Below are 24,435 nucleotides of genomic sequence, written 5' to 3' on the forward strand. Positions count from 1 at the left end.
TTCGTTGCTATAGCATCAGTTGCTCTGTTATACTCTATGGATAACTGCAAACAAATGCATCATGTACTCATTTTGTTAAACAATAATGTGGAATATTTCTTGCAAATCTATTATCAAATTATTGACAAAAGCAATGTAAAGTGAAAGCAAATATATGAAAAAAACATGTGAAGTATTTAGATAGGTATAAGTAGATAAAACTTCATTATATTTCTTTGGCATAGAAATTAAATACCATCATGATAATAATTTACAAGACCTAAACTTGTATCTGATCACCAGGTCCTCCATAGAGTACAAAATGATGATGCTTAAAATTATGTACATCGAAAACAAAATACATATCAGGATTGTTGACAAATGTGGTTGTTTCAGTTGGGTCTATGGTCTCACCTTTATCATTTGTCACTGTAATAGCCCTACAATATGCATCATAATCAGAGTCTAACACAGGAAAAAAATTGGATCCCATAGGAGGTTCAGGTACACCTGGTGGACTATATACCACTCCTCCCCATTCAACGTTTGTGGCAAAGCTAGTCAATTCAGTGAAGATCCTTTGAGGCCAAAAACCAATTTGTATATGATTTTCTTCCATAAAAAGCCACCAATTTCCTTTGGCTTGATCCTTTAGTTTTTTTAGAAAGAAATGTCTATGTTAGTATTTTGGTGATTTCAAATAGTAATAATTTTTGAGGACTAGTTAAGCCAAATTGAAAGAAAATTCTAGAAGAGAAGCATAGAATTTACCCGAGCGATAGCCATTGTGTCTTCCCATGAAGTCTCTCCTCGTTGTGAATTACGTTGAAATGTCTTATCAAGAGGTACCTCAGTATTTACTATAATAAAACCAGGACATAATGTATTGAAACAATGATTATTTCCGGCCAACAAAACATATAAAAAAAATTCTCATATATAAGCTATATATGCAAATTGAGGTACATAGATAAACAAAAAGATTACTAGTTTCACAAAAATGAGGTATAAATTACTGAAGTAAATTAAAAGAAGACTTACTTGAAAATGTATGAAAAGCCTAGTTTTGTTATCCCCACAGAGTGTTGGGTCCACCTAGAATTCGAAATACAGATACTGTGATGATTTAGTTGACAGTGAATCTAAACATTCGAAACTTCCACAATTGAAAAAAAATAATTAATTATATTATCGATAAATTTTGACTTTACTCTCCAACCAGCTTGTAAAATATCAGATCCTTTTTGAATTTTCAGTCGACATGCACTATGTTGTCCATCTTTAACAGGAGGATTCCATATACTAGCTGCCATTCCAGCTCCACTAAATTTGTTATCAGGATAATTTTTGGTCCGAGCTATTGCAACCTGTACATAGTAAATGAAGTTTTTCTTAACTTATAATGTATTTTCTCGTTAAATTTAGTTTATATTGATTTATTTTTGAGTAAACAACAAAGGCCTAGTAAAGTTGAAAAAGACATATTTTGAACTTAAAAATGATGATAAATTTTCTTATTTATGTACCTTGTATCCTGAAGATCCGTACATTCCTGTTGGCTCACTCACACTATTGTTGTTAGTCTGTGCAGAAGTAATAAAATACACATGAGATTTTCAAAATAATGGATAACTTGTTGTAAAATATAAGCAATATACTACAAACAATATAGACCAAAGATATGAGGAGTAGAACGTAGAGATCATCTTATTCAAATGTCTTCAAGTCTTATTTACGATGGTGAATGAACAATCCTATTTATAGGTTTATAAATCACTCCGAAAGTCACCATATTATGTGTCATAATAAATAGATATATTCTTATCCAAAAAACTTCATATCACCTAGGGAATACACATAGATGATAAGTATAAATTTATGAATAAACTCAATAATCAATCCAATTAGTTTAATGGATTTATAACGTAACTAAATATGTTTAACTTTTATACACAAACTCTTCAATTTTTTTAATTGTTATTTTTGAGTTTTTAGATTGTTATATTCTATTAATGAAATTAAAAATTCTGTTTCATGGAAGTTAATTGTTCTAGCCAAAAAAAAGTAAAGTGGTATAACAATGACTTACCAATTGAGTATCAAATGTGACATCTTCTGGTGGTGGCATATTTTTTTGTCTTATAAGATCATCTTTTGTAATTCTTCTAATTGGGACTGTTCCAAAGGGACAACCTTTACCATTTCGCCATATCCTCGATGATGACGAACTAGTTGATGAGTTACCTGCATTTTGCTTTGTTCTCGCCAAAGTAGGTTTCATCTGTGCATTTAAAATTTAAATTATGAATCACAAATTCACAATATCATATATGCATTTCTAGAAAGCTCAACATAAAATGACATTTAAAAGAGACATGCTTGGGGATGAAAATTATGATTCTTTAATAACGGATGATCGAATGCAGATTGTTTATAGAAATCCACACAATCATATGTATCTCCATATATAGTCTGTCAGCCAAAACTCATAAATTTATTATTCACATTAGAAAGAAGTAAGCACACAAATTTGTAAAGTTATACCTCAATTGTTTTGACGGCCGGTTTGTTCAAAAGTTTAAGTTGTTTCTCCATCTCTATGTCTTCCAGTTTGGATAACTTTGTTTCTCCTTGAACACCCATTGTAACTCAGAAGAAAAAATAGCGATAACAATAATCGTCCATATATTTTTTGATGCCTCAACATTGCCTAAATTCATAAACTTATTTTTTAAAGATGATTATGTTGATATATACCAAACTAGTAAGCAACCAAATTAATTAACACAAAATAGCACCAAACAGAGAACTAACCAGAATTTTTAGATGTAGAAAAGTAGAAGAATATGAACACATGTATACCACCTTTGTTAATGTGATGCTTTATATAAAGAGTTGACGAATTTATTGTTGATAATTTCCACAACAAGAATTTATGTTACTATATATGTTGATTGCTCATTTCCAAGTAAAATCCAAAAAGACAATATGATTATGGATCAGGTTTAGGAATATAAAAGGAAAATTGATGAATCGAATTAAATTGAAAATATGAGTCAAACTGGAAAAAATTAATTATTTATTTCATTTGACTTGACTATAAATTGTAGTACCAAATTGAAAACTTGAGTCAAAGCAATAAAACATTAGTATTAATTAATAGTTTGATTTAAACCAAAAATATTCAGTCATAATTGATTTGATTTGATTTTAACCCAAAAAAGTCAAATCAAACCAAACCAATCCAACATAAAACGTGAGTACAATTTAAGAAAAAATATTATATATATGTATTTACTGTTATTTAATTATTATTTTTTCATAGTTTGTCTTTTAACATATTTCAAATTTTAGACTTGAAATTTTGAATAATCCAATGAGTATTATAGCATATAGGAATTAGTAACTCAAATAAAGTCGAAATCAATACTAATGCTAACCATAAAAAAAATAATCATAAATAGCAAAGAGTTGAAATATAATTAACATCCTTAGCCATAATTTATCTAAGGGAAAATGATAAATATATTCCTGAACTATCGTGAATGGTATACAAATACCATCCGTCATACTTTTCGTTCATTAGTGCCCTTGACGTCCAATAACCAATGCACATTTGCCCCTCCCACTAACGGAAGGCTTATTTGGTACACGTGGCGCAATCCTACGGCTCAACCCGATTTGACCAATTATTTAAACCCAAAATTCAAATACCCGCCCATTACCCAATTTTAACCCACCCGATTTACCCACAAATAAACTAGGATAAATTACAGAAATCACATACTTTTAAGGCAAAATTACAATCTATCCCTTAAAAGTTTATAATTACAGAAATCCCTCAAAAATTTAAAAAAACAGATACAATAATATAAGCGTTGATACATTAAAAAGAGGGTTGGATACATTATTAATTAAAGGTTACATATTTTTTTTGTTGCGCTTTTAATGGAAAATCAAATCCCTTAAATCACACATCTTAGTAGATGATACAAAATATAACACCTTGTTAAGTAAGATACATTAATGGACAATATTTTATACATGATACACTAATCTGATGTATTTTGTTAAAATTTTGAATCATGAACTTATTAACTATTTGTAAATAATGTATCTTATATGTAACTGATACAACATTTACTATGAAACTTGAAATACCAGATACACATACGGACCCATAAACAACCTATTAATAGATGATACAAAATTTTACACCTTGTTAAGTAAGATACATTAATGGCCAATATTTTCATACATGATACACTAATCTGATGTATTTTGTTAAAATTTTGAATCATGAACTTATTAACTATTTGTAAATAATGTATCTTATATGTAACTGATACAACATTTACTATGAAACTTCAAATACCAGATACACATACGGATCCATAAACAAAACTTGGATGATACATTAATGATTGAGATCTACTGAAAGATGCATGTTATAATACTTGAAACAAAATACATTATAACTTAATTTACTTAGGGTTAGTGTATCAATTGATTACAGAGAATAATGATACATTAAATACGAGATCTGAATTTGTTCATTTTTGTATCATCAATTGATTAACTAACAAAAAAACATTACAACATTCGAAAGAAGAACTAAAACCTAACCTCAGGTAATGAAGGTCGAGAAATTATAGGAGCAAATTATTTTTGACCCTTTTTTTTGGGGTTCTAGGAACCTGGGTTTTCAAATGAAGCACGATCCTTTTTCTTCTTCCCATCTTTTACATTCACCATTAACAATGAATTGTGGAACCTTTTGGATCTGTTATCCACCCAACCAATATCTTCGTAGTTATATATCCGATTAGTGTTAGCATCATCCATCAACAGTTAGAAGAACAAACAAAAGAGGATTTCAAGAGAAGTAGCGTAATTAAATAGAGTATGGACAAAGAGAGACTTGATTTTGAAAACTATTGGAGAAATCAACTGTCAAGATAATGGGGGAGAAGATTAAGGAGAGAAAGAAGGAAGGGATGAACTCTATTTTTTAGCGTAGAAAATTTTGTATCCGCGATTTTTGACTTAAGAGAAAAATGAGGGATTTTGGAGATTTGTAAAATTAATAGGGGATAATGGTAATAAGTGAACTAAAAGGTGGAATATCTGTAATTTTTACAATAAAAAACTATCTAAAAACCGAAAGAAAAAGCCCCATCCTTACTTATCCTAATTTCATACCAATTCGACTAGCCCAATTTTAAATCCTAAATCCAATTACAATTAGCCCAATTCAAATTGACCCATTCAGACGACCCGGATCGGACCAACACTCCTCCTTTCAATACTAGACGTTCATCTCATCCAATGCCCAAAACCCTCAATGCAACATTCAATGATAAAAACTTTAGAAATCACATTAGGAGAAGGACACGTGTAAGAATAACCAATCAGCCAAGTGTGCTAGCTGGTTGTAGAAGAATACTAGTTAGGGAAATTTCTACCTTGTAGGTTTATATTGCATTTCTTTTACATTTATTAATTAAATTAGAAGTAGTTGTTAGGATAAGAAGATCATTTTTGCCCTGTTATTTGGCATTTTCTTTTCTTTGTCTATAAATATTGTACAGAATACAGAAATAAACAGAATGAAAATTTCCTTATATATATATTCTTGCTTTCGTTTTCCAATACATCCATCCTTGAGTAAGCTTGTATAAAAATAAAACACATTTTGTTCAAAACCTCAGTTGTTAAAAGCCACTATAATTCCGACGACAGTCGGGACAACTCATCCATGTAAATATACATTGATGGTGGTAAATGTGAAAACACGGTAAAACTCTAACTTCCGACGCAGCATTATACTGCATGACTGGAAATGACCGAACCACTCTAGGGACCATGGTCTGAGCTCTAATAGCGATGAAGCACCGTATCGCATGAGGCAACATGATGATCATGAAAATCATCACAGTCACTGCCAATAGGATGATGGGAAGCCTTTGAGTTTATCTTCATCTTCTCCTTCTGCCGCGACAAGACGTACCAATGGCAATGCCGTAAGCAGCTATATATAACAAAAGAAGAGGAAGTTAATAATGCAATTATATATGAACATTACATACATTCATAAACACTACTACTTACAAGTATTATTTGCATGCAGTTCCTCATTTTCGAACAAAAACTGCAGGGACGGATTTAGGTACACTTAAGATCGATGTCTGACGTAACACAGCTTCGTCGGAAATTTTTACAGAGGGAGTTAATTACTGCTGACATAGACATGAGGTCAACATGCTTGCTTCGTATTTGGAGGGAAAATTTGCTTCGCTGCTTTACTAAATAATCCTTTGCTTGTCTCATTATATGCATCAACCTTATCACTTTTTGTTTTCATTTTTGCCCCTACCGAAGAAAAAAAAATAGTAAAAAGCTAAATACGTTAAAAGGACATTACTTAGTAAAAGAATGCTTCTAGCCCAGGTGGTAGAGACGCCACATTCCGTGTGTTCTTTCCTGAGTTCGATCCCCAGTGATTTTTGCTCCTTTTTCGGGATTTTCTTTTTCTCTTTTTTTTTTCACGCCTTTTCAATTATAGTTAAATAAAATAGTGTTGACTTCTTAAATCCTTATATTTGTATAAGTATATTTATGATTTCTGAGTTTCTTTGTGTTCTTCTTTGTCAATCAACAATCACCGTTATTCGGTATCTCAAATTTCCATATCATGTTAGTATTTTTTGCTATTCTATTTATTTTATTATATGATTGAATTTTAATTTTTATTTGTTCATTATAATAATTTTATTTTTTTCTATTTGCTTGTTACAATAAAATAATTTAGGATTCATTAAATTGATTATAAATTGTCCACAATCCTCTATTATTTAATATTCAATTACTAATTGGGCAGACTTCATCATATTAGATATTATTTTTAAAAAAAATTATAAGTTTTTTACATAAAAAAGTAAGTATTTAGTCATGTTTCTAGTGAGAATATTATGTATCCCTTTCAAAATATGAAATCAATCTCGTCGAGGAGAACTGTAGTAATATACTTGAATTGAGTTTTATTAATATGATTTGAGCCATTTTTTTCTAATATTATTACAATGGTTTGTTCATTTTTTTCTGACAAAGGTTATCCAACAACATTAGTGGTCTCTAAACACCAATTTTAAATATAAGGCCCTACAACTTCTTCTGTTTTATTTAAAGATGTTAATCATTTATTTCCAATAAAATATGTTGAATAATGTTGTATAAAACTTAATTTAATAATATGAAGATGTGACTGATTTAATTTAAAATTTTAAAATATTATCTAAATTTAAAGAGTATACAATTTTTTTAAAAACATTTAATTTAATCAAAATTTTATATTTTTAATAAAAATATATTTCACAAAGTTGGTGCCTCCGAACACCGGGTGGGAAACAAAAAAAGATATTTTTTTGCTAATTTTTCTGTATTGACAAATGTTGGTAGGGGAAGTTCAGGTTGGGGGTGAGGACCAACAACAAGATGGGGATTAAGATCTAGAATTAGTCATAATATTTATTAATTACAAGTGTAAATAATGCATTTTCCTGAATCAAAATTGCCTCATCAACAAATAATAAACTTGATTATAAGCTTTGATGCAGCATTTACAACAAGGGGGGAAAAAAGAAGCAAAATGAGAAACTCTTCAAACACCTATACAAGTGGAAATTTACAACAAAAAAACTAAAGTTTTATATAAAGGTAGCATGACAGGTTGGTGTTTTATCTTATGGTGTGGTATCCGTTTCCAGCATTTTGCTTGCTACTACTTCGTCTGACTTTACAGCATACGCGGAGGGGAACCAACCTGACTTGCCGTTGCACTCTCCTTCAGACCATCCATTTGGAGCTACCTATAGTTACCACATTAAACAAGAACGATATGCAGTTTCGTTAGAATGCAACTTATTTTGCTTACTAAATGATTGTATCGTTCTATCACCTTGATAAACATCTATTTGTTAACTAACAATATACCTCCAGAAAAGTTCTCAATAGAACAAAGAAATGCAACAAAACAGTTAACAAGGATTGAGCATACAACATTGCAAAAGAATTGTAAGCTAGCACTTGGGGATTATGAACATAACATGGAGAAATAAGTATTCAAGATTTGGATCCTAATCGGAAGTTCTTAAGCTGGTGTAAATACCGTCAAGGTACTTCAGAAAATGTCAACTTACGCAACCAAAACACACAAAATAAGACGTGTAATTATTGCATAGAGACAGTGTAATGTGTCTATTGCTTAACTAGGAAATGAAGATAAATACCTGCCGGACTACCGCATAATCACCAACCTCTAGACTTAGCTCGCCATCTGCTTGGGCATCAAAAGAGTGCATGACCTACCAAAGAATCGAGGAGATGAAGGAATATTGAGACGAATACCAAAAGATCTAGATTTTGAGGAAAAGGGAGTAATATGTAGAAGTAAATATGCCGACCCTTTAAGAGTCCTAACCTTGGCAATAAAATAGGTAGGACTTTTATCCTCAGCTGCTGGATGTTCAGTTCCGTTTGAAGTTGTATCATGCAAAACTCTCGGCGAATTTGAAGATTGTGGAGATGACTCACTTAATTGCTCTTCTACAAGCATCTAACCCCAAGGAAAAAAATGTTAAATATTAGTGTCCATCTTTTTTTATTTCATTGTCTCAAAGTTAAAGTTTACGATTCTATCCCTTGTAGAAAACAGAAAATCCCGATAGAATAGTTTTATTCTAATGACTTGAAGGAAATAAAAGGTTTGAATTTATAGACCTCAGAGTGCAACTTCTCCAAAATGGAAACAACATTCTGATGATACGATCTTTCAGCATCGACCTGCAAGCTAAAATCATTTTTAGATAAAACAATCACATAGATCACAATTGGAAGTGATCCATGCTGAGACAAAAATGGTGTAAACAAGGAAGTAGTTTTAACAGGAAGCGGAAAAAAATTGAACTTCACCGAAGTGTTCTAGACTTCTTGCACTAAGTAATAAAATGAAAAAGCAAGTCTGCCATGAACTTTTTTTTTTTTACTTCTAATGGAAGAAGATCTTAGTATTTACATTTATTAATAGGGAAGAAAGCAGAAAACAATAACCTAGGAGTTCTCAAGCTAACCAAAATAACTAAGAACATAGGGATCTCCAATCTAACAAATGATCAGTCAAGCGGATATAATGAAAAAGGCGCAAAGCATTACATACAGACTATTCATTTATTTAACATATTCAGAATTGAAGGGAAATTTTGATTATGACCCCATTATGCCTAGGTAATTCCAGATATTTGAGTTACTTGACCATTTGACCCTCAGCTACTGGTATTTATAACAAAATAGAATTACTTTCTACATTTACAAGAACTAGTATTATGATCCTGTAATTCCAAATGCTGCATTAGCTAATTTAGTATTTTCCCTGTGCTACATTAACTATGATATTACTAAATCAATCACTAACATGACTTTAATTCAATAGCTGCATTGTCATCACAATAGTATAGGGGTGCATCATTAAATTTAGATGGATCAGCAACTCCCATGACCTTACCTCCAAAAGATATCCAAAGATACTAGCAGGTTTGAGACTTTTCCTGCAACTTCAGAGATAATGACGTAGGCTACTATTTATAACTGTGTTTCCTCCATCATGGTGGGATTACACTGGGTATGTTGTTGTTGTTTCCTCCATCATGAGAAGCGTTTTTAACTATATACTTGCGGTAAACTATGAAGTTTCTATGTGCATGGTGTTCTTTTATTTCAAATGACTGAAGTTAGCAACTACAATTCCAAAAATTATTCAATTTAAGGTCATTTTGACTAAGCAGTTAAAATTTTAGTCTAACACAAATCGTGATGTCAGAACAAGTTATGTCCTAAAAAGTGGTAAAATTCACTGTTCTGATTCTTCTGAAAGTATATCTCAAAAAGTGGAATTCTGTCACCATTCTGTTTCCAATAACCAGTTTGTCTTTCTTTAAGGACAAATCAAGATGTTTAACAACTTGATGTACATGTAATAGTTTTAAAATGTAACAATCTCCACTTGTACATCAGCGCAGTAAAGTTACTTGGGGAAACAAAATTTGCAAATTACTAAACCAAATAGCCAATCAATGCGACACCAAGACCAATCATGATACTTCTACAAGCATAACATGCATACGAATTGAATGAACAAAGAGAAACCAGCAATACCATGGTAAGAAGCTTTTGGAAAGTAATCTGCTTTTGCTCCTCCTCTACAGATAACATGGCATCAGTTGCTTCTTTGCCAAGAACCAACACTGAAGATTTGAGCTCCGACAATCTTGTTTCTGCATTTTTAAGCTTTGCCAAGCTTTCAGTAGAAGCTTCTCTAAACTTTGATTGACGTCTTATTACTTCAGTAGCCTGAAAAGAGCGGGAATCCACTTAGAACTGCCAGATTTCTTGCATGACATGATGCAACCTGATATAGAATAGATTACTACCTCCTTGAAAAGGGTGTAGAGATATGCTGATTGAAGGGGTACAATCTCTTTGTTTTCTAACTTTTACTTGCTTTATTTTCTTTTAATAAACACCCTTTTACGTGAGCCCAACCCCCAACACACCCGTAAAGGGAAAAAATTGAAGCTTGAAAGATACCTGAGATTCAAACTCCTGGCGCATTCTGTCATAACTGTGAGTCAAATGGCGAGCATCTTCTAAAGGAGCACCATGTATTGATGCTCTCAACGGCTCACAAACCTACAGCTAAAAGGAAAAATGATCAAACACTATGTACTCTATGAACCAAGAAATGGCCACAGCCACTACGTGTCTGTCACATCATAGACTCATCAAGAATCAAGAAAGAAATACTCAACTGCACTAGGCATAATACTAGCAAAAGATTCATCAAGTTATACCATTTGCAAGTTTTAACCTGTCAAGAGTGAAATATCTCGCCCCAAATTTAACGGTTCAAAGAACCCAGATAAAATGCTCTCATCATAAGTGAATATATGTGCTTGACATACTTTAATGCATCATATGATATGTCAGAGAGATACCTAACTACTCGTTCTTGTTGTGTTATTTAGACATCAGAAACAGACAGCCTTGCGCTTCAGATCAAAATTCTGCCACGGCACATAATGCATTATGTTTTTCAAAAATGATTAGAACTTATATCTTACTAATGCATTATTTTTTTTTATTGCACAAAGAGTGAGAAGTGCATTGTTTTGGACCTTATGCATGCCTGTGTTTGTTTTATGTTGCCTGGTTGGTCTCTACACATTTTTTCTTCTAAACTATCAAGCATTATTTTGTGTATCTATAAATCAGAAAGCATTTTGTCTCCCACAAAAATAGGTAGACCATATCTTCATACATTAGGCAAGCTTCTGATCGCCACAATGCCTCTGCAATCAGCAGCACATCACAACTCCCGTTGCAAGAAATGGAGCAAAATGGTAAGGTAGAGACATACAATAATGACCTTCATCATGTGACCTTCAATCTCCATAATGTAATTATCCTTTTCTTTGTGTGGTATACCATTGGGAATGCATATGACTGTAAAGCTAAACAGCATAGATCTAACCTGTGATCCAAGAACTCCTAGCATAATTTCCCTTTGATCTTCCATTGCAGCATGTGAAGTACCAAATTCCACGGCAACCTTTGGCAAGGTAGAAGGACCATTTTGAATCTCACTCCCATATTTATAACAATTGTCCACCAACTTTCTAGCTGCAAGATCAAGTTGAAAGCTGACACTTCCATATACATGCTAAATAACTGAAGCAACATAAGATATGAATGGAGGTCCACAGACCTATTTCCACTTGTTTTTTACTTGTTGATATATATCCTTCTACACCACGAACAATATCTCTCTGGAAATGCTGTTAAACACAATGCAACAAGTTAGATTTTTTTTTTTTTTTTTATGACAAGGGAAATCCGCAGCCGCTACCCTTTGGGTGCGCATAGGGTAAAACCCCCGCTCCTATGCAATAGCTTGCAAACCACATAGTCCCGGTGCGACGAGCTCGACCCAGAAGGCAAACCCCTTGCTTTCGCTGGCAAGGGATTTCGAACTTGAGACCTCCAACATGGAAGTCCCAAGCCCAAACCACTGGGCCACCCCAAAGGGTTATGCAGCAAGTTAGATTTTTCCTTGCAAGAAAGATCCATATGATGTTGACAAAAGGACATTCTTAATAGAATTGTTTTAATGAGTGTTCAAAATCCTCTTACTAACTGGAATCAAAGAATTAGCAGATCTGCTCCACGTAAAATTGGGAATGGCCAAGGTTATGAACTTCTAATTTGATGATCAAGTTGATTCCAGATCGAACCAAGCCAAAATAGGGTTATATGCATTCTCATTATAGTCATTCAGTCCTATTGAAATAGATACTATATTTACATATGGATCTCTACCTACATTGAATTTAGGATTAGGAATACACATAATTGGACGTGGTTTTAACAAATCTCTATTGGACCCAATTCACTTCTTTGAGTTTGAGGACTATCCTAATAGACAGAAAATTGTTAACAAAGTTGTATTGGTGTTATACCTTTGCAGCCCTTGTAGACATATATAATTCCTGAAGTCGCTGATGAATCTCCAGTTCTGCTTCATCGACCATCACAGATTCATGGCCCAAGTGCCCCAGTTGTCTCAAAATAGCCTAATAACAAGAAGAATATGAGCTCTTTCAGATAGAAGTCAAGAACCATAATAAAATATCTTCATTGAACTCATGTTTTAGTGATTACCATACAAGTTTGACCCAAGTATATGATCTCGCAAGTTTTGGATTTACTCCTTTAATGTTGACCTTGAGTCAAGTATTTGGGTCAGCTACTTATGGAATAACCTTACTAGTCAAAGTCATTTTAGTCATCTCCATTTTAGCCCTTCTTTATTTATCGTCCAACTCAATTTCTTCAAAACTCTAAAAATTACAAGACCAGAGAGATGATCCAGGAGTAAGGTTCCCTTGTTATCTTGGAAGATTCCCTGAAGAAGGGCATCTTTCTACTTGCATCTAACAATTACAGTACATCGACTTTCACATTTCATTATTGTTTCAGTTGTGATTTGAAAAATTGGGGAAAAACTGTTTCAGATTTTATCATGGAAATCACAATCATAGACTAGATCAGCAGGAACCAGAATTAGAACTCACAAGTAACTCTTTTCCGACCGAAACATTACAGAAAAGAGAAATATGAGATACAGAAACTTATAAATATAATAATTTCAAATTGATCCAATGAAATATTGTATTATAGATTAAGTTGACGACATGATGCTGGAAAGTAGCCGAGAACAGCTTCTTGTTGCATTCTCATACCAGCTAGAGGTTAAATTCGCAGGCATGAACCACTAATTAAATTCAACTGTTGTGAGCTGTGACACCTAAAGATGCACCTTGGAGAACTGGATATACATGTACTATAACTTACAGGGGGAAGTTGAATTAATGGTGCTGATACAGTAACAATCAGCCCATTTGTCATGTTCAGGCCGTCTCCTCAGATTCACCGATAAGTCAAGAAAGATAGATTGCTAACAGCAACCAGCACAAGATATGCTAGTAACACTACCTTCATGTAATAAACCCATTTCTGCATAGGGTTCTATCTATTTCATTACTTAACCTTTGTCAAATAAAAACTGCTTGTTGTATTATTTCGAATTTTCATTTAGTATATAAGCAAGGTCACATGTTCCAACTTAAAATGGAAAACAACAAATTGTTATCGAAATACATATACATCTAGTGTGCATACAGGAAAATGATTTATTCCTCTTTCTAAGAGTAGGATCTTTGCTTGGTCTGCCTTTTCCCCTCCTTTCTTTGTAGAATACTAGCCTCTGGACACATATACCAAAAGCTCAATGTCCAATTTGCAGGAAATTGAGGAGCTTCAACAATCCTTTTCTTGGGTCTAAGCGTCTCTTGCCCTACCAACATCCCAAAAGGCTTTCGGGGATTACACCCACTGTTAAGGAGCTAACTAAGGCTTTAAGGTAGGAAGTACAAAGTAAAAGGGAAAAGGAGCTAACGGGTGGGGTTCTGCTGAAAGAAAAGGTGAATATAGGTGTCTATTTACTTCTTTCCAGCTGTACCAAGCAACAGGTGGAGAAGAATAATACTTTGCCAAATGAAATCAATATGTTGCCTCATTCCCCATCACCTCTTCTTACTTGCTCCAAAGAAATAAAAAATAAAGAAAGTGTTAGCAAATGGCAAAGGTGTCCATTCCTTGGATTCCAAGTGATTGTATTCAATCGTGGAGAACAAGTCATAGGGATACAAATGTAACACATCATAGCAGATGGGTTCACGTTAGCAACATTTGTCAAGGCATGAGTACACATTAGCCAGACAAGGACGACAAAAGATTGTCTCCCAGTTTTGGTCAATTGCCATCACTCATACCCACAAGAGTGCTATCAGGAACTCAGTTTTCACCACCACCCAACAGTGGCCCTAAGATTGTCACAAGAGGGTTTCTGGTTGATGCTTTGGCAATAGCTAAGCTCAAAAATACAATCAATTCAAAAACCACATTCATGAGGCCTTCTCGAGTGGGAGTTGTTACTTCGTTAATATGGAAGGTTCTTGCAGGCATTTCTTCCGCCAAAAATGGACATTCAAGGGACTCTTCTTTATTATTTCCTATTAACTTAAGGAGAAAATCAAATTTACCATCTTTAGAACATGCTCTGGGGAATTGGTTGACAACATAGCTCCAAAGTTTGTCAGGAGAATCACCCTTTTTATATAGGGTGAACCTCCACCCCTGAAAACCCCTAGCGGGGAGAGTAACAATGGCCCTTTCCTACTTCACTCCCTTGTTGGCCGACTGAACCCACAAACTTATGGTTGGAGATTGCGGTTCCTCACCACTAGGATAAACCTTAGTTAAGTTTACTTTTCTCCGGTTCTAGTGGCTTGTTATTCATTGGTAGCACAAGATTATTATTGCCTAGCTACATGCATCACACAACTTTTCTAATTGATGGTAGGCTTGTCATCCATCCTTATGCTCAGTGGCATATACATCCCAAGGACAAAGGAATACAAAGCTCAATAAATCCTCCCAGGGCTACTTTAGGTTCCATTGTTCAAACCACTGCTCAAAGTCCAAAACTACTGTAGAACAAATTCCAAGAGACTCCAAATAAACTTCAAACCCCAATAATCAAACAATACAGTAACTCACAATAAGCAATAATATTAATAAAAATGCAATATTTATCCAAACAAACAAGTAACAACTATGCTAATTGATTAAAACTTATCTCAACTTGTCTCTAATCCTAAAAAATATTGGTAACTTGTCAATTCTCCTACCAAATACTTAAAAAAAACAAATACATCACTGTATAAATGAGCAAAGTACATAAAAACCAAACCTGCTGTTGCTTAGCCACTTGCTCCCTCAATTTAGTCGCTTGTTTCTTTATAGCCTCCATATTAGGTCCTTCACAGTTTTTCCCCAAAGTATAAATTCAAAATCTTGACTCAGACCCACTTAAAAACGAGCAAAAGGTAACCAAAGAAAGGTGCTTTACATACATGGAGTTTCCCCTTTTTCTTGGAGAAGGAGAATCTATCTTTCTTTTTTATTGTTACAGGTAAGGTTAGGAACAGGAACAAAACATACCAGGAAAGCAAGAACCAATAATAAGAAAATAGAAAGTGTGGTTAGAAAGAAATATAAAAAGGCTATGGGACATAGGAGAAAAAGTGTCGGTTACTGTTTCTGCACAAAATGAAAGTTGAAACGCCAGAGGAAGAAGAATAGTGGATGTGTTGAAAAGGGAGGAAGATAGTGGAAAACAGACAGAAATACAAGTTTTCTTTGTTTTTTTAAGTACAAGGCTGACTGTATTAGAGTGTGAATGTGTGACCAACATAGGTTGTCCATCTTTCTTTAATTAAGATCTTGATTTGAATTTTAGGTATGAAAAAAAAAAATTATGTTGGAATGTCAATCCAAATGAGTCCTACAATGCATATCAAAAAATTATGTTGGAATGTCAATCCAAATGAGTCCTACAATGCATGAGGATTTCAATATAGATTCTAAACATCAAGTGAGAAATTTTTAAAAAATGTAAATATGTGACTTTTTTTTTCTTCTTTTAAATTTGAATCATTTCTTGAATTATTGGCTTGCTATGTATCTCAAACATTCTAGTTATTTGGATTTGCTTTTGGGAACAATGTGAGAGTGTGTGACTTATTTGCGCCTTTCTAGTCTAGGATATGGCATGTAACACTTCATTTTATTTTTCTCCTTTATATTTTCTTTATTGTATCTTGGTGGATAGTTTAAGGTTTTTGTTTGATTGCTTGTCCTTTTTGTTGTTTTTACAAAGTCTCAATTAAGGTTTTATGAAGATACTTGGAGGTTAAAGGAGTATATATAGTGTTTACTATGGCAATCAAAGACATATATGATAGAATAATGGGAGACTCAAAACACTTTAATTTCTAATTGCAATAGAATTGTATTAAGGATTAATTCTTAGTCCGTTTTTATTTGTTTTGATGACGCCACGAAAAAATTCAAAAAGAGGTATCACGGTTTATGTTATTTGCGGATTACATAGTTTTGATTGACAAGATCCACATTAGAGAGTTAACAGTTAACACTAAGTCAAAAATTTGAAGACACACCCTGCAATTTAAAGATTTTCAAATTGAGTAAGATCGACACAAAGACAAAATAATTGAAATGCAAATTCAATTACGTAATGTATGAAACCGATGTGAAAGTGAGGCTTCATATAGGGTTGCATTTGATAGAAATATTGCATTTGATTTTTGACTAATTGACACAATACACATCTTAATCTAATTACGTACGTAAAAAATCATAATAATAATATTCTCATAATATTAGAGATTTAATTTATATCACCAAAAAAATAGTTCAATATTTCATCATTGAAGAGCTCCTAAGCTTAGACTAAAATTTTAATATTGAATATTCATGTTCACTTAAAAATAGGTTAATTCATAATTGAAGAGTTTCAAAGTTCAAATTTTAAAATTTGATCTGTTGCAAATGTGAATAATTTAGAGTGAATAATATATCAAAAGACTTCAAACATCGAGAGAGGAAATCATATCTAAAGTTTGAGACTGTTTAGAGGAGATTTAAATTGTTCGATATTAAAAAACAATCAGTTCGTTGAGAAAAATGCATTTTGTTGTGGGTGTGTAAATATTATATAAGTAGATATGGTTGTATACACATGTGATACATATTTATACCTCATATATGCATGATTATGTATTGTTCACACAATGTTAACACATTACATAACTATTTATACAATGTCGATATATTGCATATACATACGATCATTTTATTTGAAAGTATTTGTTGTCACTTGTACAGTTACTCAAGAAGCCCAAATTTAAAGAGCACCCGTTTTAGGGCATTTATGCGAAGGAAAAACTACATAATTAAATAAGCATAGTTGTTATATATTCATAATCTAACAATACTTTCAAAAGATTATCTAACATAGCTAAGGTTTTATAGAAAATTTCTCCCCTCTTGCCCCCCCCCCCCCTCCCCTTCCTTCCATGTTTCCTTCTCGCCCTCTCTACAATTAATTGAGTGAATCTTTCTTCTTCTCCTTCTGTGTTTTCTATATTAATGCGAAATTACATAAAAGATTAACCTGAATTATTTCTATATACATCTTTGGTTCTTGGTCTTAATTATTTTCTGGGTGGCTATTGATTGTTGATTCATTTTTGTTGTTGAATTAGCGTTGATATATCAATTTTCCATTATAGGTTCTTGATTTGTTATTCAATGTAGAAATCTTCTCTTCTTCTTGGATTAATACAACCAAATGTATCTATGTATTTGAAAAATTATATTTGTATATAAAAAGATACACATATCATCAAACTATATCTTTTTTTCAATTGATACAATCAATTATATTTATGTATAAAAAATAGTATAAGTGTTTTAAAAAAGAGCAACTTTCACATATAGCAAACACAAAATTCATATTTGTATGCTATAGAAAAAATTGCATAATTGCGCTCCATAGCAAACGTGCTATGACTAGGCTATTTCGCTATACATATATACAAAAGAAACAATTGTATAATTCGCTGGCTCCTCTTCAGATTTGTATAATTTCGCTGACAGGCCATTTGTATAAATTGTCAGCCTCTCGTTTGTATAAATTGTTGAGAGTCTCTCAATTTGATTTTATGTGTTTGTATATCTGTATAAAAGTTGAATTTGTATACAATTGAATCGAAATAAAACGTTTGTATATCAAATATCGTTCTCTCTCTCGCTTTATACAAACATAAATTATACATTGTATTTTGTATAATTTGTGTTTGTATAAAGCGAGAAAGAGAGAAAGGCAAAAGAGAACTGTACAAGGGAATATTTGTATTGTATAATTATAAGTGTATAGGACAAAAATAAATGTATTTGCATGTGTATATACAATTTTCTCTCGCTTTATACAAACAGAAATACAATTTATACATTTCTGTTTGTATAAAGCGAGAGAGGCGAGCGACAGAGAGAGCGAGCGAGAGAGGAAGGGTGGCGAGCGAGAGTTTGAGGGAGAGAGGCGACTGGCAAACAGTTTGCTACAGGGCACAATTAAATCAAAGTGGGGTTATACCATTTAATTTGAATTAATAATTTGCCATTATGTACTATGTTTCCTTTAAAAAATGGATCAGCATATAAAAAAAACCTAATACAACTATTATTAGAAACAACTGTATTTACATATTTATTTCAAGTTTGATACAATATTCTAGCATTGTTCCAATATTTTTTTTTATTTGTGTAATCATAAAAATGATACATACTGTATTTATCATTTTAATTTGGGATGATACAATATGTATTTGTGTATCTATTTTCAATTTCAAACCTAATATCTGAATTTTTGCGCGAGAATGAGAAAAATAGGTAAGAGACTATTGTAATTTCAGAAAAAAAAAGAAGATTGTGTAAATGTGTATCTGTGTATCTCAGTTTTAATTAAGATACAACATACTCAACTCTTTTCTCTATCTCGATCATCTCTCTCCTCTATCTCTTTCGATTTTGCTCATCTTTCTCCTCTTTAAAATTGTTGCTATGAATCGTAAAACAAAGGGTAAATCACATAAATATGCAATAATAAGAAAATATTTACCATCTATGGCAATATAATATTTTTAACTTGATATAGCAATTATTTGGAATTAAAAAATTGTACAGTGAAAGCCTCTCTGTCTCGCTTCTTTCTCTCTTTCTCTGCCATTTTTCCTCTTCCTTCTCTTCTTCTTTTTCTTTGAAATTTTCATTTAAAGAAATATCTTCAAATCAGTTTTTGCCCATATATCGCAATTTCACCCAAAAATACGATAAGAATCATGTGCTCAAGCAGGAATTTCAAATCTCTAAAATCACAGCATCAAGAGTTCACCATTGATGGTCATTATAAAACTTCAAATTTTGAATTCATTATTTAAATTTTATGAATTTGTGATTAGTTTAAATAGGTTGTTCCTACAAATAATTAAAAATATCATTTGGAGTTTATTTCTCAATTTTAACAGGGTTTGGTTAAGTTTAGAATTGATTTTAGGAGAAATATTAGATTGAAGCTCGAAAAATATGAAGTTTACGGAACTGTATCTCAATTGTATTAAAGTTGTATTATATATGTTTCATAACTGTATTAAAATTGAATTAAATCATGAATAATACATTTATAATACATATTGCAAATTTCACTTCCTTTTTAGTGATATCAACTAAAATAATTTAGGTAACACAGTTGTAATACATTACAATATAGACACAATACATTTGTAATACATATTGCAAACTACGCTCTTTTTCTTAGTAAATCAAAATAATTTATAAGACACATGTAATACATGTTTTATTCATGAATTATACATTTTTAATACATATTGCACACTTCACTCCTTTCTTAGTGATACCAACAACAATAATTTAGGTAACACATTAATATACATTTTTAAGACATGCACAATACATTTTTAATACATATTGCAACCGTTACTCATTTTTTTAGTGACACAAATCAAAATAATTTACAAGACACATATAATATAAGTTTTATCGTGAACAATACATTTATAATTTGCAAACTTTCACTCTCTTCTTGTTGATACCAACCAAATAATTTAGGTAACATACTTATAATACATTTATAATTCATATTACAAACATCATTCACGTTCTTAGTGATACAATCAAAATAATTTATAAGACACATATAATGCATGTTTTATTCATGAATAATACAAGTTGAATTCAGTCTATAGATAATTCTCTCGTCTTTCGTTAGTAACGTTTTTCATTAATTCTTAATTCTCTCTTCTAATTCAACTGTAATATTGTGTAATACATTTTTAAGGCAAATTTAATTCATTTTGCAGTTTATTGATTGATTTGTTACTATTGAATTACTTGTTTAATTCATTATTGATACAAGTTTAATTCACTCTATAGATCAATGTCTAGTCTTCATTAGTTACGTCTTTTATTCATGTTTAATTCTCTCTTCTAATTCAACTTTAATATTTGTGTAATACACTTTTAATACAAGTTTAATTCATTTTGCAGTTTATTGGTTGATTTGTTACGATTGGATTACTTGTTTAATTCATTATTGATACAAATTTTATTCAGTTTACTGATCATAGAATGTTCTTTCGTTTGCTACATTTTGTATTCATGTCTAATTCTCTTTTAATTCAACTTTAATATGTGTGTAATACATATTTAATTCAAGTTTAATTCATTTTGCAGTTTATTATGTCTCTTTATTTGTTACAAAGATGACATCGTATCTTCAAATCTAACTTTCTCATGTGAATTCACCTTTAGATATGAGGAAGTATGGGGCACAAATATGACATCATATCTTCATTTATTCAAACTTTCATATCTTCATATATTCAAATATTCATATCTTCAAATCTTCATATATACAAATATTCAAATCTTCAAATTTTCATCAGGTATTAATACAATTATTTATATAACCTTCATTAGAATGAAAATCGTCGACAACGCCAAAGCAACAAATAAAAAACTAATCGACTTCTTCTATAAACTAAGCAGCCCAATTCTTCGATTTCTGAAAATTTCCCTGACTTTTCTATAGATCTTTTGCCTTTGATAAAATCCTAAGTTTTTTTTATACCTTTATAATATTGAAAAATCATAGATAGAGGAGGTACAGGGAGAAAAAGAAAGAAAAAAAGCATAGAGAGAGGGGGTGCAGAGAGGCAGCAGGGCTAGGGAGGAAAAGAAAAAAATAGTGAGAGATAGAAAAAAAAAACGGAGAAAGAGCGCAAGAGAAAATAATAGATCTAATAAAATAAGTATACATAATATTATTATATATTGCTATAAATGGTAATAATTAAAAAATATGTTTAAATATAATAATTATTAATTAAAGGGACTTATTCAAGTAATTAATCCTAAAACAAAAGTTTATGAGCAACTGACCCATAAAAAAATAGGCCTTTTGCAATTACAGAAGCCCAGCCCAAACTCCTCCACCGACCTTTCTTTCCTCTTTACATATATCCCAAAAGTACCCCTATTGTTTTGAGTCTCATCAGAAAAACACAAAACAAAACCCTAATCCGAAGAACGTTGTATATCTTGTTCTCTCTGTTTTAGCGGCTTATCGGAAAATAACAATGGCGGTAGAAGCTGCAAACCAACCAAAAATTCGATGGGGGGAGCTAGAAGATGATGCGGAGGACTTGGATTTCCTGTTACCGCCGAAGCAAGTAATTGGGCCAGACCGTAATGGATTGAAGAAAATCGTGGAATACAAGTTTAATGAGGAAGGTAACAAGGTGAAAATCACTACTACTACACGTATCTGTAAGCTTGCGAATGCAAGGCTTAGTAAAGGGGCTGTTGAGCGTCGTTCCTGGCCTAAGTTTGGTGATGCTGTTCATGAGGATGTTGGTGCTCGTCTTACCATGGTTTCTACTGAGGAGATTATTCTTGAGCGCCCTAGAGCTCCTGGTATGGATCTTTTCTTCTTGTGCTTGGTTGATCTGAATTGGGTTTTTGTCGATTTGTTTTTTTTCTTGATTTCGGTCGTGCTTTCTAATTCTGTTCTTATTGTCAATTGGGTCGTTTTTGTTTTGCCTTTTTGGTCGTGAATTCACGGTCTTTGTATTGCCTTCTCTGTCCTTTATTCTATATTTGTGTTTTTATAGTTGTGTCTTGTATACTTTTTTTTATTGATGTAGCATTGTAATTAATGGTGGTCGTGGATTTATTTGTGATAAAATTGGTAGATGTCTGATCTCTGATCTGGAGTTTTGATTTTGATGTATTAGCAAGCCATGTGTATTGTGAAGTTGGTTGGAGTTCCTTTTGCGTGCTGTTGCAGTTCGTAGTAATAAGGATTAAAAAGTGTAAGGAGGATTATAAAAAGAGGGAACTTTGGGTGAAAAAAGTTAATAATTGTCTTAAAACAGAAAACCTTTTGGATGAAGTTCTTGTTCTCTTGAGTTAGGTTAGAAGGAGAAAGCTGGGTTGCAGGGCTTTTAACTTTATTGTATGAAATGTCTAATAGATTAGTCCCATTCCTTGAACAAAGACAAAGATCATTGCTTTATTTTATTTTTTCCTTCTGCCTACTTCTCTGGTCTCCTATGTGAGTATAAACATTGTTTGCTAAAGCCTAATAACAATTTGATCCAGCATCTCTTGGATTGCCTATTATATAGAGTTGTGCAATTACACGTCGCATGTACAGATTCAAGTTCACACATTATTGGCTACTCAATCCAAGTAGTGAGGCAGGGAGTTTCCATTAAGTGTATGCATTTGTCATGATTGTCTTTAGCTATGGTAATGTACTATACCTTTGATGAAGAAAAAGATTGGTTTTGCGAGTATTGAGAAGTGGGAAGATATACTCCCCCTTTCACTTTCACTTTCACTTGTCCACTTTACTAAATGTAAATTTTCACTTTTACTTGTATACTAGAGAGATTTTATTTTGTGGTAATTAGATGCTGTATATGCGTGTAAGATTCAAGGACACCCATTCTCTGAGCTTAATTTGAAGTTTACCTAACCCCTGTTATTGTGCTTGTGGATTCTTGTAAACAGGTTCGAAGCAGGACGAAGGTAAATCTGGTGGAGACTCTCTGAATCAAATTGCAAAAGCAGGGGCTGTTCTTATGGTGTGTAGGACCTGTGGCAAGAAAGGTGATCATTGGACATCAAAATGCCCCTTCAAGGATCTTGCACAGCCAAGTGAGACCTTTGTGGATAGGCCACCATCAAGGGGGGAAGCACCTGCTGCTGGGGCTGGTTCTCAAAAGAGTGCTTATGTTCCTCCGAGCATGAGAGGTGGTGCTGCAGAGAGAGGAAGTGGTGGGGGACTGAGATGAGAAGAAGGAATGAAGAAAACTCTGTTAGGGTCACCAATCTTTCGGAGGACACTCGGGAGGCTGATTTGTTGGAGCTGTTCCGTCCATTTGGTCATGTCAGCAGAGTGTATGTTGCGATTGATCAAAAGACAGGAATGAGCAGAGGATTTGGTTTTGTCAACTTTGTCAACAGAGAAGATGCTGAGAGGGCCATAAACAAGCTCAATGGTTATGGTTATGACAACCTCATCCTTAGAGTTGAATGGGCTGCTCCTAGAGCTACTTAGTGTGTTCTTTCCTTGACAATACCATGTTTATTTCAAACCAATTTTTTTTCTTTTGCTTCACGTCTAGGGCCTTGCGCTCTCTTGAACACTGTTTTTTATCTTAAGAAGTTATTGAATGAGGAAATATTGCCTAAGAAGAAGTTTTGGAATAATATAGTTTAGCCAGGTTTTTAACAATTTTCTCACAGCAGAACTCTGGAACTGTAATACTCTTCGATTGTAGAGGTCAGTAGTGTTTTTTTGAAACAATTTCAGTTAAGCCCTAGTACATTTGAAGGGCAGTGCATGTTGTCCTTGGTACATTGAGAGATGAAAGCAAGTGCAGTTTGGTAGATGTGTACACGGGTCAATGTACTAGGAATCCAGAACACTAGGGATTAACCAATAGACCGCACCTTTGGTGCTAGCTAGTACTTGAAAGAAATTGTATGACTATATTACAAGTGTTTTTCTGGCTCAGTTGGTTTGGAGAGTGATCATCCGTGTGGATGACCCAGGATCAATTCCCCTCAATGCCTTCGGAGTCGAGTCTGTCGATAGGACTTATCTAGTGCAGTTTATATCCCCTATATGATTTGTAGGCTATCTCGACTTAAATACTAGGCACAGGTATAAATTGTTGAATTCTTCCCTAGCAGCAGGTCACATTGAGATTGATCAATCTTTGATGTAATAAAATTAATTATTTAAAGAGGTTTTCTTTTCAATTATCCCCT

The 24,435-nt window shown here is 32.8% G+C and overlaps 1 protein-coding gene and 2 pseudogenes across 2 annotated transcripts; 1 reads left to right on the forward strand and 2 right to left on the reverse strand.

Moving 5' to 3' along the window:
- Window positions 1-259: 259 nt before the first annotated feature.
- On the reverse strand, window positions 260-2,686 carry LOC125826872 (uncharacterized; annotated as a pseudogene).
- Window positions 2,687-7,557: 4,871 nt separating this feature from the next.
- Window positions 7,558-15,880, reverse strand: LOC125826873 (SH3 domain-containing protein 1-like). Its single transcript, XM_049506214.1, has 10 exons — window positions 15,404-15,880; window positions 12,549-12,662; window positions 11,798-11,867; window positions 11,564-11,712; window positions 10,621-10,722; window positions 10,189-10,383; window positions 8,758-8,820; window positions 8,459-8,593; window positions 8,268-8,342; window positions 7,558-7,847 (listed from the first exon to the last, which is right to left on the reverse strand). Exons 1-10 carry the CDS (start codon window positions 15,461-15,463, stop codon window positions 7,722-7,724), a joined length of 1,089 nt encoding a protein of 362 aa, XP_049362171.1. The 5' UTR covers window positions 15,464-15,880; the 3' UTR covers window positions 7,558-7,721.
- Window positions 15,881-21,619: 5,739 nt separating this feature from the next.
- LOC125826587 (uncharacterized) lies at window positions 21,620-23,871 on the forward strand (annotated as a pseudogene). The gene is made up of 2 exons (XR_007442945.1): window positions 21,620-22,068; window positions 23,170-23,871. The product of XR_007442945.1 is annotated as an uncharacterized LOC125826587 (transcript).
- The last annotated feature ends 564 nt before the right edge of the window (window positions 23,872-24,435 follow it).

Source organism: Solanum verrucosum, unplaced genomic scaffold, assembly GCF_900185275.1.
Source record: "Solanum verrucosum unplaced genomic scaffold, falcon-dt-bn FXZP01000060.1, whole genome shotgun sequence".
NCBI classification, from domain to species: domain Eukaryota; kingdom Viridiplantae; phylum Streptophyta; class Magnoliopsida; order Solanales; family Solanaceae; genus Solanum; species Solanum verrucosum.